The 18,266-nt window shown below is 36.1% G+C and overlaps 1 protein-coding gene across 2 annotated transcripts in view; it reads left to right on the top strand.

Annotated features, from left to right (window-relative positions):
* Jak2 (Janus kinase 2) overlaps window positions 1-18,266 on the top strand; it is a 63,781-nt gene that overhangs the window by 20,107 nt on the left and 25,408 nt on the right. For both annotated transcript variants that reach the window (XM_041661302.1, XM_041661301.1), the window contains exons 4-12: window positions 1,382-1,505; window positions 4,873-4,990; window positions 7,071-7,216; window positions 8,422-8,743; window positions 9,444-9,563; window positions 10,799-10,956; window positions 13,195-13,306; window positions 15,456-15,642; window positions 16,206-16,333. In XM_041661302.1, the coding sequence (XP_041517236.1) occupies window positions 1,382-1,505; window positions 4,873-4,990; window positions 7,071-7,216; window positions 8,422-8,743; window positions 9,444-9,563; window positions 10,799-10,956; window positions 13,195-13,306; window positions 15,456-15,642; window positions 16,206-16,333 (1,415 nt within the window). The remainder of the gene's footprint in view (window positions 1-1,381; window positions 1,506-4,872; window positions 4,991-7,070; window positions 7,217-8,421; window positions 8,744-9,443; window positions 9,564-10,798; window positions 10,957-13,194; window positions 13,307-15,455; window positions 15,643-16,205; window positions 16,334-18,266) is intronic.

The raw sequence follows: 18,266 nt of genomic DNA, 5'->3' as shown, positions 1-18,266 counted from the left end.
AATCTAACACTTTGTCTTGTAATTAAGATTTTAATTATGCTGTTTACAAATTGCTTGTGCCTATTTTTATTCTTCGTCAGATTGACAATGGCTTGTTATGTTAATTTTGTTGATCATTAAAGAAAATAAACATTTGTTATTTTATTTAATCTGCTTTATTAACTTTCACTTTTAAGGCGTGTGTGTGTGTGTGTGTGTGTGTGTGTGTAGGCGTGCTCACGCACTCATGTGTGCACTCGTTTGCAGGTGCTTGAGAGGGTCAGAGACATCAGATCTTGCTGGAGCTAGAGTTAAGGTGGTTTTGAGCTACCCAGTGTGAGTGCTAGCACGTATCTTGGGTCCTTTGCAAGCATGGTATGCACTCATCATCATCATCATCATCATTGGGTTTCGAGACAGAGTCTCTCTGTGTATTCCTGGCTGTCTAAGAACTCACTTTGTAAACCAGGCTGGCCTTGAACTAAGACATCCACCTGCCTCTGCCCTCCAAGTGCTGGGATTAAAGTGTGCACCGCTGCCACCACCTAGTTTACAGTATATACTCTTAACTGATGAACTATCTCTCTTGCTTTCCTTCAGCCTTTTGTATTTCTTAACAAATCTGCCCCCTAGTGTTTTTTACTTTTCTGGTGCGCTCATCCTAGACGTGCTTCTGCCATTGAGCCGTGGCACTACTCTGTACAGTGTCTGAAAAGGAGATGGCAGCAGGCTTACAAGGGGCTCAAGGTTAGTTTCAGCTGCATGAGAACTACATGAGGCTCTGTTGAAAAAAGAAAAAAAGGCAGAAAAAGTATTTGGGTCCGGTGAGATGGTTCAGTTGTCATTTAACTTTATGGGGCCCAGTGAGAGGACTCAGTTGGCTTTTAATACTTTTGTAAGCTTAAATAGTGCAATAGATATAATTATTATCATATTGTATAAAACTGTATTTTAATATAAAAATGTTTTATTCCTTTAAAAGTATCCAGTGGCTTGTTATTATCTCAGTGTTTGATAATCACTATCAATGAAAACATACACATGTTCATATTCATACAATGTATTTTTTCCAGGGGTTAGGAGGAACTTAAAAACTCTCTTTAGAAGACAATGAAAAGCTGGATAAAGTGTATTTTTTTTATCTCCATGCAATATAGTGAAAGAGGTATTTGATTAAAAAATTAGTTTTAAGGTGTGTTTTCCCACAGTAGCTCACCTGCTACTGAAGTTCCTGCTGACTGAGAGCTGTCACCAAGCCTCCACAACAGATTATGTGTAATGTAAATGCTGCTAACGATCTGCAGTCAGTCCCTTATGCTTCAGTTCTATGTATTACATCATGACAGATTATGCGTATTATGTAAATGTATCTGTTATCAGTCCCTTTTTGCTTCATTTCTAGGTATTACACCTGTGTATCATAATATGTTTGCTTTAATGAGTGAAACAGAAAGAATCTGGTATCCACCCAACCATGTCTTCCACATAGATGAGTCAACCAGGCATAATCTACTCTACAGAATAAGGTACTTTATTATATTAAGTGATTTGTATTTTAATAAAAAGTCAAAGTGGGAGAAATTGTTAGCTATGTAATGTGATAGCTATGTTTTATTCTGTTGGGATGCCATTTTATTACTTGATTATAATTAAAGATAAGAAAGAACAGATTGTGTTTGGAATATTGCTAGTTTCCCAGGAAAGGTAATGTGTGTGCAATAAAATACAAGCTTACATCTCTTCTTTACAAGTAGTTTTTAAAGTTCAAAGTTTTTGTTTGTAAGATAATTTATTTAGTGTTTTATGGCAATGTGCAATATCAATGTTCAGAAAAGTAAATATCCAGATTTTTCTATATAAAAGGGGGTAACAAAGAAATAATTTTGATCTTACAAACAGTTACAATTCTTTTTTTTAATATTTATTTATTTATTATGTATACAATATTCTGTCTGTGTGTATGTCTGCAGGTCAGAAGAGGGCAACAGACCTCATTACAGATGGTTGTGAGCCACCATGTGGTTGCTGGGAATTGAACTCAGGACCTTTGGAAGAGCAGGCAGTGCTCTTAACCACTGAGCCATCTCTCCAGCCCCCCAGTTACAATTCTTTAAGTACTTACATGTTACTTAATTTTCTTATTACGAATTCCCTGTAAAATATAAAGAATCTGATACATATAACTCATCCTTAGTCTTATAGCTTGTGAAAAGCATCAGAGTTCAAACTCAGACCTCATTTGCTTTACGAACTGCTTTCTAACCGTTACCTTGCATGCCCCTCATTAAAGGGATAATATAAGTCAAATCCAGGCTGCATGTGAGGCAGTGTAGCAACATCATTAGTACTTGATGAGCTCTTGATAAATGAGTTCATACGTTCTTAATAAATTTTCATATTTCATTACTTATTTTCTTCTGAATAAATATGTAGATGCATGTGCTTGAGTTTTCCTTTTTTAAGGTATAATTTTTACTGAGTGTAAGCATCATTTTTATGTAAAATTTTAGGTAAGACGTTAGTAAAAGAGTTCAGTGTCTAAATAGTAAGCATATGAATAGTGAGCATAAAGCAGTGCTGTGGCCTAGAGAGATGGCTCAGTGGCTTAAAGCACTGGCTACTCTTTCCAGAGGACCCAGATTCCATTCACAGCACCTACATGGCAGCTCACAATGTCTGTAACTCCAGTTCCAAGTGATCTGATGCCCTCTTCTGGCCATACACAAAATAAATATTAATAAGTCATTAAAAAAAAAAGAAAAAAAGCAATGGTATTCTTACATACAAGTGGCCAGTTGTAACAAAATACAAAGCTTTTATAAAATAATTTTAAAGCTTTAACTATTTGAGAATAGTCTAAGTGGGAAAAAATAAGAAACAATATGGGTATCAGAGTTTGCTTCCCTGGGGCTATGATATATACACTATGACCAAAAGAAACCTGGGTGAGGAAAGGGTTTATTTCGTCCTCCAGCTTCCAGTCCGTCATGAAAGGAAGTAAGGGAAGAAATTCAAAGGAGGATCCTGGAGTCAGGACTGATGCAGAGGCCATGGAGAAAGTCTCCTTACTGGCTTGACTCCCTTTGTCTTGGTCAGCTATGTTTTTTAGACAACCTAGGCCCCACCTGCCCAAGGGTGGTACCATCCACAGTGGGCTGAGCCCTCTCACATCAATCATTAATCAGAAATTGTTTGACTACAAACCAATCTTATGGAGGCAATTCCTTAATTGACATTTCCTTTCCCAGATGACTAACTTGTGTCAAGTTGACAAAAAAAAAAAAAAACAAAAACAAAAAAAAAAAAACATAACCAGGGAAAATTAGACACTTAACTTGAAAAATATGGAAAATGAGACTATAACCATTCTTCAGTATCCATGGTACACTGAACCATCTTGGATATCAAAATTTATGTATGTTCAAGGCAAAGGACTTGAGTAAACATTTCAAATAGCCAATAGGTGTTTGAAAAGATATTCAACATCATTAGCCCCTTGAGAAATGTAAATAGAATACACAGTGTGTTAGCAACTTATCCACTAAGATGGCAAAAGCAGAAAGGGCACAAAATAATAAATGTTGGAAATTATTTGTACTAATTAGAATGCTCCTCCAGTGTTGGCCAGAATAGGGAATGGTGTTGTCACTTTGGAAAAAGATTGGCCATTTCCCCTACAGATAATACAGAGTTACTAACATGCACCCCAAAAACACTGTTCACAGAGTGTTAGTTACATTACTGTGAAACAGGAACAACTTAAATGCTTTTCAAGTGATGAAGGGATAAATAAAATATGATAAATTACACAAGTCGTTCGAAGAAAGTAATGAAGTACCTATATGCTATAAAGTGGATGAAACTTAAAAATATTACACTAAATAAATTAAATCAGATTAAAAAAGACAACATATCACATCATTATTTTGAATATAAAATGAGTAGAATAGAATTTGTGTAAAAGGTATCTTGGGTGTTATTACTAATGGCTGTGGAGAATTAATCAAAACGTAAAATTAAATTGTGGTGATGTTGGTACTACATTGAATACTACAAATAACTAGGCACTTTAAATGGCCAAGCTTTATATAGATGAATCACATCTCAAAGCTTTTACTTTCTTTCTTATATATTTTATTTATTATTTTATGTGCATTAGTGTTTTGCCTGCATGCATGTCTGTGTGAGAGTGTCAGACTTAGGAGTTATAGAGAGTTGTGAGCTGTCATGTGGGTGCTGGGATTTGAACCCAGAACTTTTGGAAGAGTAATCAGTGTTCTTAATTGCCGAGCCATCTCTCTAGCTCCATCAGAGCTTTTACTTTCAAAGTAAACATCTTTCTTTGAAGGACAAATTTTAGTATTCAGTTGCCTAAAAGAAGGACAAATTGTTTACACAGAAAATTGCATTTTCAGATGTGTCTATTAATGTTACTGAATTTCAGTTTTTGCTGATTTTTATGTCTATATTTCTCTTGCTTTCTTTATTTGCTGCTGCTTCTATATTCTTACTGTATATTGCACCAAAGTAGGCTGTATGTTGATTTTATAGTTACTATGTTTCATTTGCTGCTGCTCTTGTTGTTTGGCGTTTTGTTTGTTTACGGAAGCAGTATTCTAGGTTACCCAGGATACCCAAACTTATGCTCCTCTTGCCTTAGCTTCCTGGGATTACAGATGTGCTCCACCGTGCTTCACTGTGTTTCCTGTATTTTCTGCTTACTTTATTCTCATGCTGCTGTTCAGAAATCTTTCTGCTCACAACCTGTATACAACACTGCTATTTGTGGTTTTGTCAGTGCATTAATAACTTTTAGAATGTTGAGGGTAGGTAAATGCCTGTGGTTCGAGCTTGAACTCTGGAAGCTGACAGAATGTTTCAATTGTCTTACAGATTTTACTTTCCTCACTGGTATTGCAGTGGCAGCAATAGAACCTATAGATACGGAGTATCTCGTGGGGCTGAAGCTCCTCTTCTTGATGACTTTGTCATGTCTTACCTTTTTGCTCAGGTATAATTATATTAATCGTTTTTGTGTATTAATGTGGAAATGCCTTCCTGTGTAGTATATCTTAAGTAGGGTTAGTAAATGTCACATGGGAAGACTATAATTCTAACATGCTCCATGTATAGAGAGATAAAAGGGTAGTCTATTTAATAATAATTTTTGATTTCATGATTTTTAAATGTATTTTATATTGATTCCTTAAGTTGACTTGAAATAACTTTTGTTTTCTTTTAGGATTTAAGTCATTTTAAGGATTTTGGGAAAAAATGTAGAATAAACTTGACAACATGATTCATTTGGTCATTATTAGATGGTAAAATTTCTTTAGAGCTTTAAAAAAATAGTTTCAGGTTTAAATAGTAGGCAGTAAGATGTAACAGGAGGAAGTAACATGCCGGGTGATAGGGGCTCACATCTTTAATCCCAGCACTCAGGAGACAGAGCAGGTGGATCTCAGTGAACTTGAGGCCAGCCTGGTCTACAGAATGAGTTCCAGGACAGCCAGAGCTATTACACAGAGAAACCAAGTTTTGAAAAATCAAAAAGGATAGAAAGAAAGGGAGCTGTGATAGTTGGTAGGCTCCTCTAGTTGAGAGGGTGTCCACATGTTGATTCTTAGAGAGTGAGTTTAGCTGTCAATCAGTATTCTAACTGTATATACTACACTCTTGTAGTGTGATTTGAACATTTTATAATGGCATTTTCTATTACTGTTACCTTAAATTAAACAGCAGTTGAAATATTTTCTTTTTTTTTCCTTTCTTTCTTTCTTTTTTTTTTTTTTGTTTGTTTGTTTTTTCGGGACAGGGTTTCTCTGTAGCTTTGGTGCCTGTCCTGGAACTAGCTCTTGTAGACCAGGCTGGCCTCGAACTCACAGAGATCCGCCTGCTTCTGCCTCCCGAGTGCTGGGATTAAAGACATGAGCCGCTGCTGCCTGGCTTGAAATATTTTCTTATTAAGTTATTTTCCTGGGTTGCTAGAGTAGCATGAACAGAAGTTAAAGAAAACAGAGAAGTGGTGTCTAGTTCCTTTAGTCTGTTCCCAGCGTGTCAGGCTAAGGACTTCCAGTGAGACTTGATAGCAACAGAGCGAAGAGCACAGCTTCATGGCTCCCATTTCCAGTCTCGTAAAATCTGTTAGGTCTATAAACAAAATACTGAAAAATAATTCTCTTTGTGGATGTGGGATCATCAAGTTTTTTTCATCACGTCATTCAAGCCTGGGCCCAGGCAGACTACTCGTTTAAATTTCTTTTTTTTTTTTCCTTTTTTTCTTTTTTTAAGATTTATTTATTTATTATGTACACAGTGTTCGGCCTCCATGCCTGCAGGCCAGAAGAAGGCACCAGGCCTCATTACAGATGATTGTGAGCTACCATGTGGTTGCTGGGAATTGAACTCAGGACCTCTAGAAAAGCAGTCATTGCTCTTAACCTCTGAGCCATCTCTCCAGTCCCTCGTTTAAATTTCTGAGTGTCCCCTGTACTTTCTTTTTGTCCCATTCTTTCTATGACTTTGTTCTTGTTTTTGTCCATCAACAATGTCTTCATCATTTTAAAAATCACATGACGTTTTAGTTCTTCCACGAAACCTACTAATTAATTATACTAACCATACACAATTTTACCTGTCTCTAAGGTTCCTAAGGTAGCTGTTGTGTGATACTTCATATTATATTACCTGGCATTGTAATGATCTGCTTTTCTGTTTACCTTCCAAGGAAAATTTTGGGGTTTTTTTTTGATGGCTTGAGACCAAATGCTTTGTTACTTTATATTCCACAAAAAACCCTAGTACAATTGTCTTCAGGATGAATTAAAATCAGTGTACATTTGATTAATTAATATTTATTTTAGTTTAGGTATTTTTATGTTCTTGAGGTAAAACTTTAAAATATAAACTGAGATAGGCCATGAACCCAACTTAAGTCAGTTTGTGTTTGTACATGAACCTTTCCCATTTTGTGGTGAAATGATTAACCACAAATAAAAGTAGAAGTTGATTTGTGACTAAATGCATATTTTAGAAGTTAATTTATAGGTGTGATAGTGAAACTTGAGACACTTCCTTACCATTTTTTTCAGTGGCGGCATGATTTTGTGCATGGGTGGATAAAAGTGCCTGTGACCCACGAAACTCAAGAAGAATGTCTTGGGATGGCAGTGCTAGATATGATGAGAATAGCCAAAGAAAAGGACCAAACTCCACTGGCTGTCTATAACTCTATCAGGTAATTTTCTTTTTTATATCCATACATAACAAGTGTAAAGACTTAGATACTTTATGTAATTTACTTGTATTTTCAGTGTTTACTCATGCATTTTGGGTACATAATAAGAAATAGTGAGGCTTGGCCAAGGCTCAGTGGGTAGAAGTACTTTCTGCACAACCACAGCGACCCGAGTGCACATCTCCAGAGCCACGTGATGTTCCGATGTGATGATGCGCATCTGGAACTGCAGTGTTGGGCAGGTGGAGACAGATCTCAGGGCTGCAGTCAGCACAGTGAGACAGGTCAGGTTCAGCAAGGGACCGTGTCTCATAAAACAAGGTAGATGTGGCTAGAGAGACGGCTTTCAGGTAAAGGTGCTTGCCATGCCAGGCTGGTGACCTGAGTTTGATCCTGAAGTCCACATAAAGGTAGAGCTGTCCTCTGACCTCCAGGCAAGTGCTGTGGCAGCGGGCCTCCACATAGATCATTCACAAACCCACAATAATGTTAAATAAAAATTTTAATTAGGGTCTGGATAGATGGCTCAGCAATTATGAGCACTGGCTGTTTTTTCAGAGGACCCAGTTTGATTACCAGCAACCATATAATGGCTCATGACCAGTTGTAACCCCGGTCCAAGGGTATCTAATGCTTTCCTGTGGCCTCTGCAGGCACTGCATGAAGGTGAAGTACATGCAGGCAAAATACCAGTGCAAACACAATAATAAAATATTTTTTAAAATTAAAACTAAATGAGAGGGGAGTGATAAAGACACCTACCTTGACTTCTGGTCCCCACTTGAGGATGCACACAGCAAGTACACCAGCACACATAGGTGTCCTCTTCTGCATATACTGCACATACTCAGAAATTCAATACAAAGTTGTGGAGGTGTTCTTTTCCTTAGCATAGCCCTCAGCAGGAAGAAGTTGAGTTGTTATACAGAATATCACAGGTATTCATTATTTATTTTGCTTGTTTTGAAAAGACTAAGTTTAGAAGATTGGAAGAAATATTTGAAGGGATAATTATAAAATTAATATGTTCTGTTCTAAACTCTGTTGTCACTCAGGATATTTGAGTATCAAGTGAAGGGTTTTCGCATATGTATCAGATGGTGGTTACATCAGCTTGTTTCACTTGACTGTAGAACATGCTTATTGTGGGAAAAGGTAGGAATTCATCTCCTCAGTTTTGTTTTGCGTGTGCTCGTTATTTCTAGCTACAAAACATTCTTACCAAAGTGTGTTCGAGCAAAGATTCAAGACTATCATATTTTAACCCGGAAGCGAATAAGGTACAGATTTCGCAGATTCATTCAGCAGTTCAGTCAATGCAAAGCCACTGCCAGAAACCTGAAACTTAAGTATCTTATAAACTTGGAAACCCTACAGTCTGCCTTCTACACAGAGCAATTTGAAGTAAAAGAATCTGCAAGAGGTCCTTCAGGTGAGGAGATTTTTGCAACCATTATAATAACTGGAAACGGTGGAATTCAGTGGTCAAGAGGGAGACATAAAGAAAGTGAGACACTGGCAGAACAGGTAATCCTTAATGATACGTTCTTGTTCTTTATGTTAAGTGCAATGGCTGTAAAAGCAAACTAAATTTAGTTATTTGAATATATACTTGATTTTTTTTCTGCTAATAGGAATTTTATTTGTGTAAAGTCATCAAAGTTTTAACTGTAGTTCTTAAATGTTTTATTTAATTTTGTGACAAAATAATTAGTAATGACTTTATTACAGTTTCTGAAAAGGATTGAATTGTCTAAGTGATTTTAAGTTAACTTTGTTTCCTTTGTTCTTTCACTGTCATTGACATTTAAGCACAATCATAAAGCTAAATGAAAACTTTAACTGATTTCGATAATATAATTAGTCTTATTATATTTTCTTTGCAATGTTTAAGTTTTTCATGTGTATAAGTCATATATATTGTTTGAGAGATTTAGTATTATCATATTTTTTTAACCACAGTTGATATTTCTCCAATTTTCTGACAATTGTTCTTGTTAATATTAAGTGGGTAAAGTTCTATATCACATAAAGTTCCTGTCATACTTTAGTGTTCTCATTTTTAAGTCAAAACAAGATAGATAAACAGTCGTGGATTCAGTTTTTAGGACATGTAGTCACATTTAATGTCTGTACATTGCTACCAAATCTCTTTAAAGAATTGTATCTCACCTTTTAATCCTTGTTTGAAATGGCATTGTAACTGTTTAAATGCTCTTGATTACAGGATTTACAGTTATATTGTGATTTTCCTGATATTATTGATGTCAGTATTAAGCAAGCAAACCAGGAATGCTCAAATGAAAGTAGAATTGTAACTATCCATAAGCAAGATGGTAAAATTTTGGTAAGTTTGTATTATGCATAAGAAGTGGTTACATTTTTAGAATTTTTCAGAAGTATTTTAGAGTTACTTATGTATTCTAGTTGTAGTATGATCAAAAAATACCAGCCCAGCAAACATCTTATTGTGTGTAGATTTTTATATGTATATCAACAGTCTTATTACAAATATTTATGCATACTATAATAGAAAGACCCAGTTACTTATTATCTTTGCCAATTCTGGGTTGCACTTAATTCCCTCGTATTCAGACTTCAGCAGTCTGTGAGATTAGGTGAGAGGCGGGGAGGCAGGTGGAAACCTTCCTATTACCCTTGTAATCATCATTTGCTTATGTTAAATCTTTTGATGTTTTGAATACCATATTTGTCTTGTTTTCCTGATATAGCTGTAGTACCTGCTGGCATTCTCCTTGAGATTGTGGCAATTTAGAAATTTATTAAAGATTTTTGTTGTTTTATTTTGTTTTTATTTTTTCTGAGATAGGGTCTTACTATGTAGCTTTGGCTGTCCTGGAGCTCATAGAGATCCACCTGCCTCTGTCTCCCAAGTGCTGAAATTAAAGGTGTGAGCCACTGTGCCCAGTTAGGATATATATTTATATTTATATGATTTTGAATTTCCTTATCCAAGAACATAGTTCATTTTCTGTGTATTTAGAAAATATGTTGCATTGTATAAGAATATTTTGAAACTTAAAATGATCAAGTTCTTAGTTAAGTTTAACTCAACATACTACATTTTTCTTACTGCTATAAGTTGAGCTTTATTTTTATATTATTCAACTATATTGACTATTTTGATATATGAAAATACTTTTAAAATATGTGTATGTGGTTTACTATTAGGAAAGTGTCACATTTTTGACTTATTGAATGTTCATAAATATGTATTTTAATAAAAATCACAGCATAGTTCCATATCCTAACATTTTAGTTTCTAGCACATGTATGTTATCCTGAGACGTATATAAAAATAAATGTTCATAATTATAATTAATTTTAACCTTTATATAGATTACATTTCTAATTGAGTCTAGCAGGGTCATTGAGGATTATAGTTAAATTATGGATGCTGAGTGACTGTAACTGAGAAGCTGTGGTAAGCCCATATTTGGCAGGGTCCTAAGAATCAGACATAAGAATTTGTTAGATCAGGCTGGGTAATTGGAAGTTATAAAAGATTTGAACAGTTAGAACTTGATTTATTTTTAATGATGTGGTTTCTTTTCTAATTAGGAAATAGAGCTTAGCTCGTTAAGAGAAGCCCTGTCATTTGTGTCCTTGATTGACGGCTATTACCGACTCACTGCAGACGCACACCATTACCTCTGTAAGGAGGTGGCCCCTCCGTCTGTGCTGGAGAACATGCACAGCAACTGCCATGGCCCCATCTCGTGAGTAGTCACCTTCAAAAGGACATTTTGGGAACTGGCTTGGTGGGTAAGAGCACTTGCTTTGCAAGCAGAAGGACCTGATTTGAATTCCAGGCATGCGCCTGTGATTCTAACATTAAGGAACAGAGACATGCACAGTCTGAGAGCTTTTGGGCCAGCTGAAAGCACCTGGTTCCAGTGAGAGACCTTCATCATGGCGGGAAGACGGAGAATATAAAGGAAGAATTCTATATATACAGGAAAACACTTGATATGTCCTGGTCTCCAGAGCGAGACGAATTTTTCTGAAGTAAATGTACAATCCTCCTCCTCTGTATATTCCACATTCTCAGTGTGATAAGCTGTTCATCTGAAATGGTATTTAAGAAACGGTGTCTAGGGCTGTGGCTCAGTATTCAATCACTCTCCAGCACTAAAAGCGAACAAACTAAACCATTCTCCTGTTATGTAGCACTGATTTTGAGATTCTGTGAAGGAGCCACAGTGCTAAATTTGAAACTTGACATTATTTTTGAGTAGTTCAACCTCTATTGAAGCTTAAACACAAAGTGTGCGTTATACCCATATTTCAAGGTTAGCACTGTGCAGTGGAACTCCACAGTGCTGAATAGGTTCATTGTTTGGACATTCTCAGTAAGCATAGTTTGAATTTTATATTTACTTATGTTTTAGTTTCTTTACCTTTATATACCTACACATGGCTAAGAATTTCTGTTCTAGTTTGCTTTCTGTTGCTGAGCAGAAGCAACTTGGGGAGAAAAAGGCTAATTGACTTACACTTCCAGGTCATCACCTGTAGACGGGTTTTTCTGTGGGCACCAGCTCACAAATAACTATGGAAACTTATTATTAATTATGTAAGCTCAGCCTTTGCTCAGGGTTTTTTTGAACTAATTATTATGATTTAATTAAGCCGTATTTTAATCTACTTCCTTCCATGAGGCTTGTACCTCTGTTCTGTACTGCATCCCCTGTTTTTCTTCTTCCTCCCTATTCCCAGGTGACTCTTGTTTCAGCTTGGTAATAAAAACATCAGGACAACTCTTCCATGACCCACACCTTTGCAGGCTTTCTTATTTTTATATAAATTACATCTTGATTTCAAATTCTGCATCTTCAAATTTTGTGCACATAGCAAGGTTTTTTGTTGTTGTTGTTGTTTTGTTTTTGCATATGGCAATTTTTTTTTCAAGACAGGGTTTCTCTAACAGCTCTGATTGTCCTGGAATTCGCTTTGTAGACCAGGGTGACCTCAAACTCACAGAGATTTGCGTGCCTCTGACTCCCTAGTTCTGGAATTAAAGGTGTGCACCACCGTGCCCTGCTCCCACATAACTGTTGAAGGAGCTGCGGGCTGCGTTCCTGCCGCCCGGCTCCTGGCCGTCAGCTAGCTTATGCCCTGAAATAACAACACACAAACTGTATTCTTTTAAACACTGCTTGACCCATTAGCTCTAGCCCTTACTGGCTAATTCTCATATCCCGATCAACCCATTTCTAATAATCTGTGTAGCACCAGTCTTACCCGGAAAGATTCAGCATGTCTGACCTGGCAGCTTGCTTCATTGTGTCTGCCCTGGAGAGCAGCAGCATGGCGTCTGTCTGAGGCATCTTACCTCACTTCCTCTTCCTCCCAGCATTTTATTCTGTCTACTCCACCCACCTAAGGGATGGCCTATCAAATGGGCCAAGGCAGTTTGTTTATTAACCAATGACCTTCCTCCATCACATAACAAATTTTGAGATTAGTATTTTCAGTCACTGCAAGTTAGAGCTGATACTGTTTTAAATATAGAAAGATAATTTTTGTAGTAGTACTTCTGTGATAGAAGAGACATGAGAAATAATTTATAATATACTGTCATCACTGTTAAATGAAGTTTTATGGGAGTATTTTTCTTAATTACTCAATTTCTAATCAGAAAGCATAACGTTAAATGAAGAGATTTTTGTGGTTTTACTGTGTTTGTCGTGTCTTATAATATAGTTGTCCATTGAATTGGTTTGAACTCATTGCAAAATAACTCAATAATTTGGTTTCTTTTCCTTGAAAAATAATTTGTAAATATACATAATAGGGGAGTCTTCTGAAAACTTTTTTTTATTTTATTTGATTATTGTGGCCTTTTGTCATGGTTACATTGTGCATGCTGCTTTTATTTTATTTGATTATTGTGGCCTTTTGTCATGGTTACATTGTGCATGCTGGTATTCACATTATTTCTTCTTAACTTTTAGAATGGATTTTGCCATTAGTAAACTAAAGAAGGCAGGGAACCAGACGGGACTGTATGTACTTCGGTGTAGCCCTAAGGACTTTAACAAATACTTTCTGACCTTTGCTGTTGAGGTTAGTGTGTCATATTTATTAATAGTAACATATTGTGTAATCTGTATTTATCTATCATGAAGTAGTTCATTTTTAATACTCAGAATTATAGTTCTTGATATGGAAACTGGCACAATAATGCTTAGTATACCTTCATATACTATAAAATAATCTATAGCATTTATGTAAATATGTAAATGACATAATGCCTTTTCTTTAATATTGTATTTTTTATATTTGAGTATTATGTGTCAAGTGGTATTTCATTAAGTATACTTAAGTCTACTCATAAAATAAAAAACCAACCAAAATATTTATCAAATCATAGAAGAAAATCAGTGAAAAGAACATTTCCTGATGACTAGCAGTGGTTTCTAGCTGGAACAGCATAGAGCAGCAGAAACACGATAGTACTTTCACCTTTCTAATTCTAATATATGTTTTAGATGTAAGAGCTTAATGAAACCTTGCTCTTAAATGCTTATGAACTTGGATCTCATGGAAGATTGTTTACTGTCTGTAGTTATCTTTAAAAATATATTAGTCAGTTATGAGGTCTAAATCTTGAGAATATTTGTAGCAACATCCAGATTTATTTTACTTTTTGAAAATACAGAAAGTAGCCGGGCAGTGGTGGTGCACGCCTTTAATCCCAGCACTTGGGAGGTAGAGGTTGGTGGATCTCTGTGAGTTCAAGGCCAGTCTTATCTACAGAGCTAGTTCCAGGACAGCCAAGGCTGTACAGAGAAGCGGAGGAAGGAAGGAAGGAAGGAAGGAAGGAAGGAAGGAAGGAAGGAAGGAAAAGAAAAAGAAAGTTGTTACTATTATCACTCAATTATTTTCATAAAAGCACACGTAGTGAAGGAACTGTCTGCAAAAGCAGGAGGTGTATCTCGTCAATTTACCAGTATATAAACCAGCAGGTCTAGCTTCAGATTATCTTCTCATAACATGACTGTCTGTGGTAATAAATTATTAACTCAGAATACACAAATATTTATGTTTAACATGTGTGCCTAATAAGAGTGATAAGGAATTAAGGATCATATGAAACAAGCCTATGTTTCAGAAACTTATCTGAAAAACAATTTTTTTTTTAAAAAAACTTATCTGGAAAACAAAAATTTTAAACTATACTAAAAATACTCAATTAAGCATTCTGATTAGCATAGACAATATTGGGAAAGGTCTTATTTATTCAGAAAGATCTTTTAGAATCCAAAAGACAGGAGATTGCCTTGCAGGACTAACAGTTGTTTAATAAATGGCTCAAAGTAGGAAGACTACAGTAATAAAAAGCACATCAAATTGTTAAGATGAGTGGAGTATTCCATAGATTATTATATAAGACAAATGTTTTCAGGTAAAAAAGTAAAAATGAGCCGGGCGGTGGTGGCGCACGCCTTTAATCCCAGCACTCAGGAGGCAGAGGCAGGTGGATCTCCGCGAGTTTGAGACCAGCCTGGTCTATAAGAGCTAGTTCCAGAGCCGGGCAGTGGTGGCGCATGCCTTTAATCCCAGCACTCGGGAGGCAGAGGCAGGCGGATCTCTGTGAGTTCGAGGCCAGCCTGGTCTACAAGAGCTAGTTCCAGGACAGGAACCAAAAAGCTACGGAGAAACCCTGTCTCGAAAATCAAAAAAAAAAAAAAAAGAGCTAGTTCCAGGACAGCCAGAGTTACACAGAGAAACCCTGTCTCAAAAAGCCAAAACAAACAAACAAACAAAAAAACCCTAAAAATACCATATTAGAGATATGCATATTAGCAGAATAGTGTACAATGGAATATGCGTCTTTGCTGTGGAAAGAAGTTAGTCCTTTTAGGGAGGGCCTTAGCAGTAAAATACTAATAATCAAACCAGACTGTGCGACAATGCGCAGAATCGAGGAGGAGGAAGCAGGAGCTGGTGAAAGGCATGCGCTGCATTGGTGTGAGCCGGGAAGCTGCTACAGATGGAGTTGTTGTTACTCAGTATTTCTTCTAATGAAATCACACATGTTATCTTCTGGAGGATATGGCTCTGTGATTAGATGCCTTCTTGGGGCACTGCTTTAGGATTTACTGTTTAAATGTCTAAATACTGTTGGTTGTTTTTATGATATCCCCTTTGGGCAAATAACCTGCATGATTACCAATGTGATTTTCCCTTTTTTTTTTTTAAACTTACATAGCGAGAAAATGTTATTGAATATAAACACTGTTTGATTATGAAGAATGAAAATAGAGAGTACAATCTCAGTGGGACTAAGAAGAACTTCAGTAATCTTAAGGACCTTTTGAATTGCTACCAGATGGAAACTGTGCGCTCAGACAGTATCATCTTCCAGTTTACTAAATGCTGTCCCCCTAAGCCAAAAGGTAATATAACTCCCAGTTATTTTAGAGAGGCTAGCCTTAGATTGCGTGTGGTGGGTGATGATTTGGAAAGAAGTAGCAAAAGGCAGTGTTGTATGAAAGCAAGTTGATTTTTCTGGTGTGCCTTGATACGTATAGCATGGGAGTGATCAGAAGCTCTTAAAGGTATCTTAAAGATAAATGCTTGCAGCATGTCAGCCACTCACTTATGGAACTGAACAGTCTCACTACCAAATCCCTGTGTGCTTTAAGTTAATACTTCCTATGTGTTTGGGATTTTAGTTTCTTGTTTTTAAAATAAAATAGTAAGATTAGAAATCTCTTAAAATAACTTTAAAATTCCCAGAAAAAATTTGTTAAGAAGTGGTTGTAAGTTTGAATGTGTTTCTTCTGTCAGTCAGAGTGGAATAAAACTCTTAAAGTAACTAAACAGCTGTTGAGAATTCTTAGACACAGCACACTCATGTCACAGCTTTGGAGCAGTTTGTATTTTTGGTATGCTTTGATTATATACAGATTCCCACACACATGCAACATAGACATCTGTGTTTTGTTTTCTATTACAGACAAATCAAACCTTCTTGTCTTCAGAACCAATGGTATTTCTGATGTTCAGATCTCACCAACATTACAGAGGCATAATAATGTGAACCAGATGGTGTTTCACAAAATCAGAAATGAAGACTTGGTATTTGTAAGTTGACAGATATTAGTAATTGTTTTTATCTTTTTAAAAGTAATATCTTTTATTTCTTACCTGCTATTACACTCCTGTGATAGTTTATATATTTTATTATAAGCTTACATAATAAAATTTTACTTGAGGGGCTGGGGAAACAGCTCAGTGGTTAAGAGCACTGGCTGTTCTTCCAGAGGACCCAGGTTCAATTCCCAACGCCCACATGACAGCTCACAACTGTCTGTAGCTCTAGTTCCAGGGAATCTACACCTTTAAACCAATGTACATCAAATAAAGTTAAATAAATTACTTTATAAAAAATTTGACTTGAATTTCAAGATTCATATCATTTATACAATTCATAAAATTCATAAATCCTAGAAATATGCCAGTCTTGCAGGAGCAGTTAGCAAAGTTAATAATGGAGTTGTATTCTCTTTTCAGAAACTTAAAAATATTTTTAAATTGTAAATTTTAAAAGTTAAAGATCTTCTACAAAAGACATCTGTCTTGGCTCCCTCATATACAAGCAAGTAAGAGGAATTTAGTAGGTTATCTTTAAGGAACTGAAAACAAAATAGTATGTAGGAGGTGATGATTTGACTATTATGTGGTCTATGAAAGGGCTAGAGTTTAGTCTTTTTATTATGGAGGTTAAAATGAAAAGCATTATAAAGAAAGAGGGCTGATTCTAGATTTGTTCAAGGGCAGGAATTAAAAGTGAGATTTACCTCTGAAAAGAGCTGGGACCTGAAGAATATACATTTATTCTATAGAATGTGAAAATTTTACCTCCTAGCCAGAGAAGAAAATTAATATTGTCTATTTTAATTGACTTAGAAAAAAGAGGAGTTCCTGAGTTTTTGCGTTAGGCTTTACTATATTACCTACATTATATTCATTACCTACATGATCTGAAAAACACTAAGCTAGAAAGTTAAAGATGGTACCACATATGCTTGGGAGAAACACCTGAGGACTTTTTGAAAAACATACTCTGAGTCAGGAATATAATCCCAGCACTTGGGGGGAGACAGGCAGGCATATCTGGAGTTCCAGGCTGTCCTTAGCTACATAAAAAGCTGAAGCCTATACGAGGCTATATGATACCTTGTCTTAAAAAACCCAAACAACCTTCCACAGATACCACATATTGCACAAGTTGCAGACGGTTATAAGCTGCCATATGGGTGCTGGGAATTGAACCCAGTTCTCTGCACTTTGTTTTTAACTACTAAGCCATTTCTCCAGCCCAATTTTTAGTTCCTTATGTAAAAATAAACATATATCTCATTAGTGAATAAAAAAAAACCCAAACAACCAAAAAAGAATGAAAGAGAAATGTTCTTTTAATATAGGCATCCAGATTCCTATAGATAAAACCAACTCCAAGCATGAGCTTTATATTAAAAAATTGAAGCATATGGGGAGATTATCCAGGATTAAGTAGGAGTCATCAAGCCAAACAGACATCAAACTTAGACTTCTAATAACTTCGTGTGATTTTCAAGTACACACCATAAAATGCAGGTATCTTTAGAAAGGAATTGAAAACAGTAAGATGAAAAGATTTAAAATGTATTATTTAAAAGACAAGATTTCAGGGAAAAAGGCATAGACGTGAAAAAAAATCTACTCTTGCACTTCCACTTAATTAACAGGTCTTTAGGAAGCACATTGTTCACTGCGAGTGAACTCGAACACAGCCCAGAGGTGGCTCAGTGTCCGGGTGTTTGTCTAGAATGCACACAGTCATGACTTCCCTCGCACCACCTCAACAAACCTCGGGTTTCTAAACTTAAGTATCTTGGCTTATGTCTGTCATGCCTGTACTCAGGAGACTGAGGTAGGAAAATTGTAAATTTGAGGCCAACTTGTGGTGCAGTAGTGAATTCCTGGCCAGCCTCAGCCTCAGAAACAGTAAGAGATCAGAGAGGGTTGGAGGGAG

The sequence above is a fragment of the Microtus oregoni genome, unplaced genomic scaffold (genome assembly GCF_018167655.1).
Source record: "Microtus oregoni isolate MIOR12 unplaced genomic scaffold, Mior012 000012F_ref0000307, whole genome shotgun sequence".
NCBI lineage: Eukaryota > Metazoa > Chordata > Mammalia > Rodentia > Cricetidae > Microtus > Microtus oregoni.
Note: the sequence above shows the minus strand (reverse complement) of the source record. Positions and strands in the feature narration are given on the sequence as shown.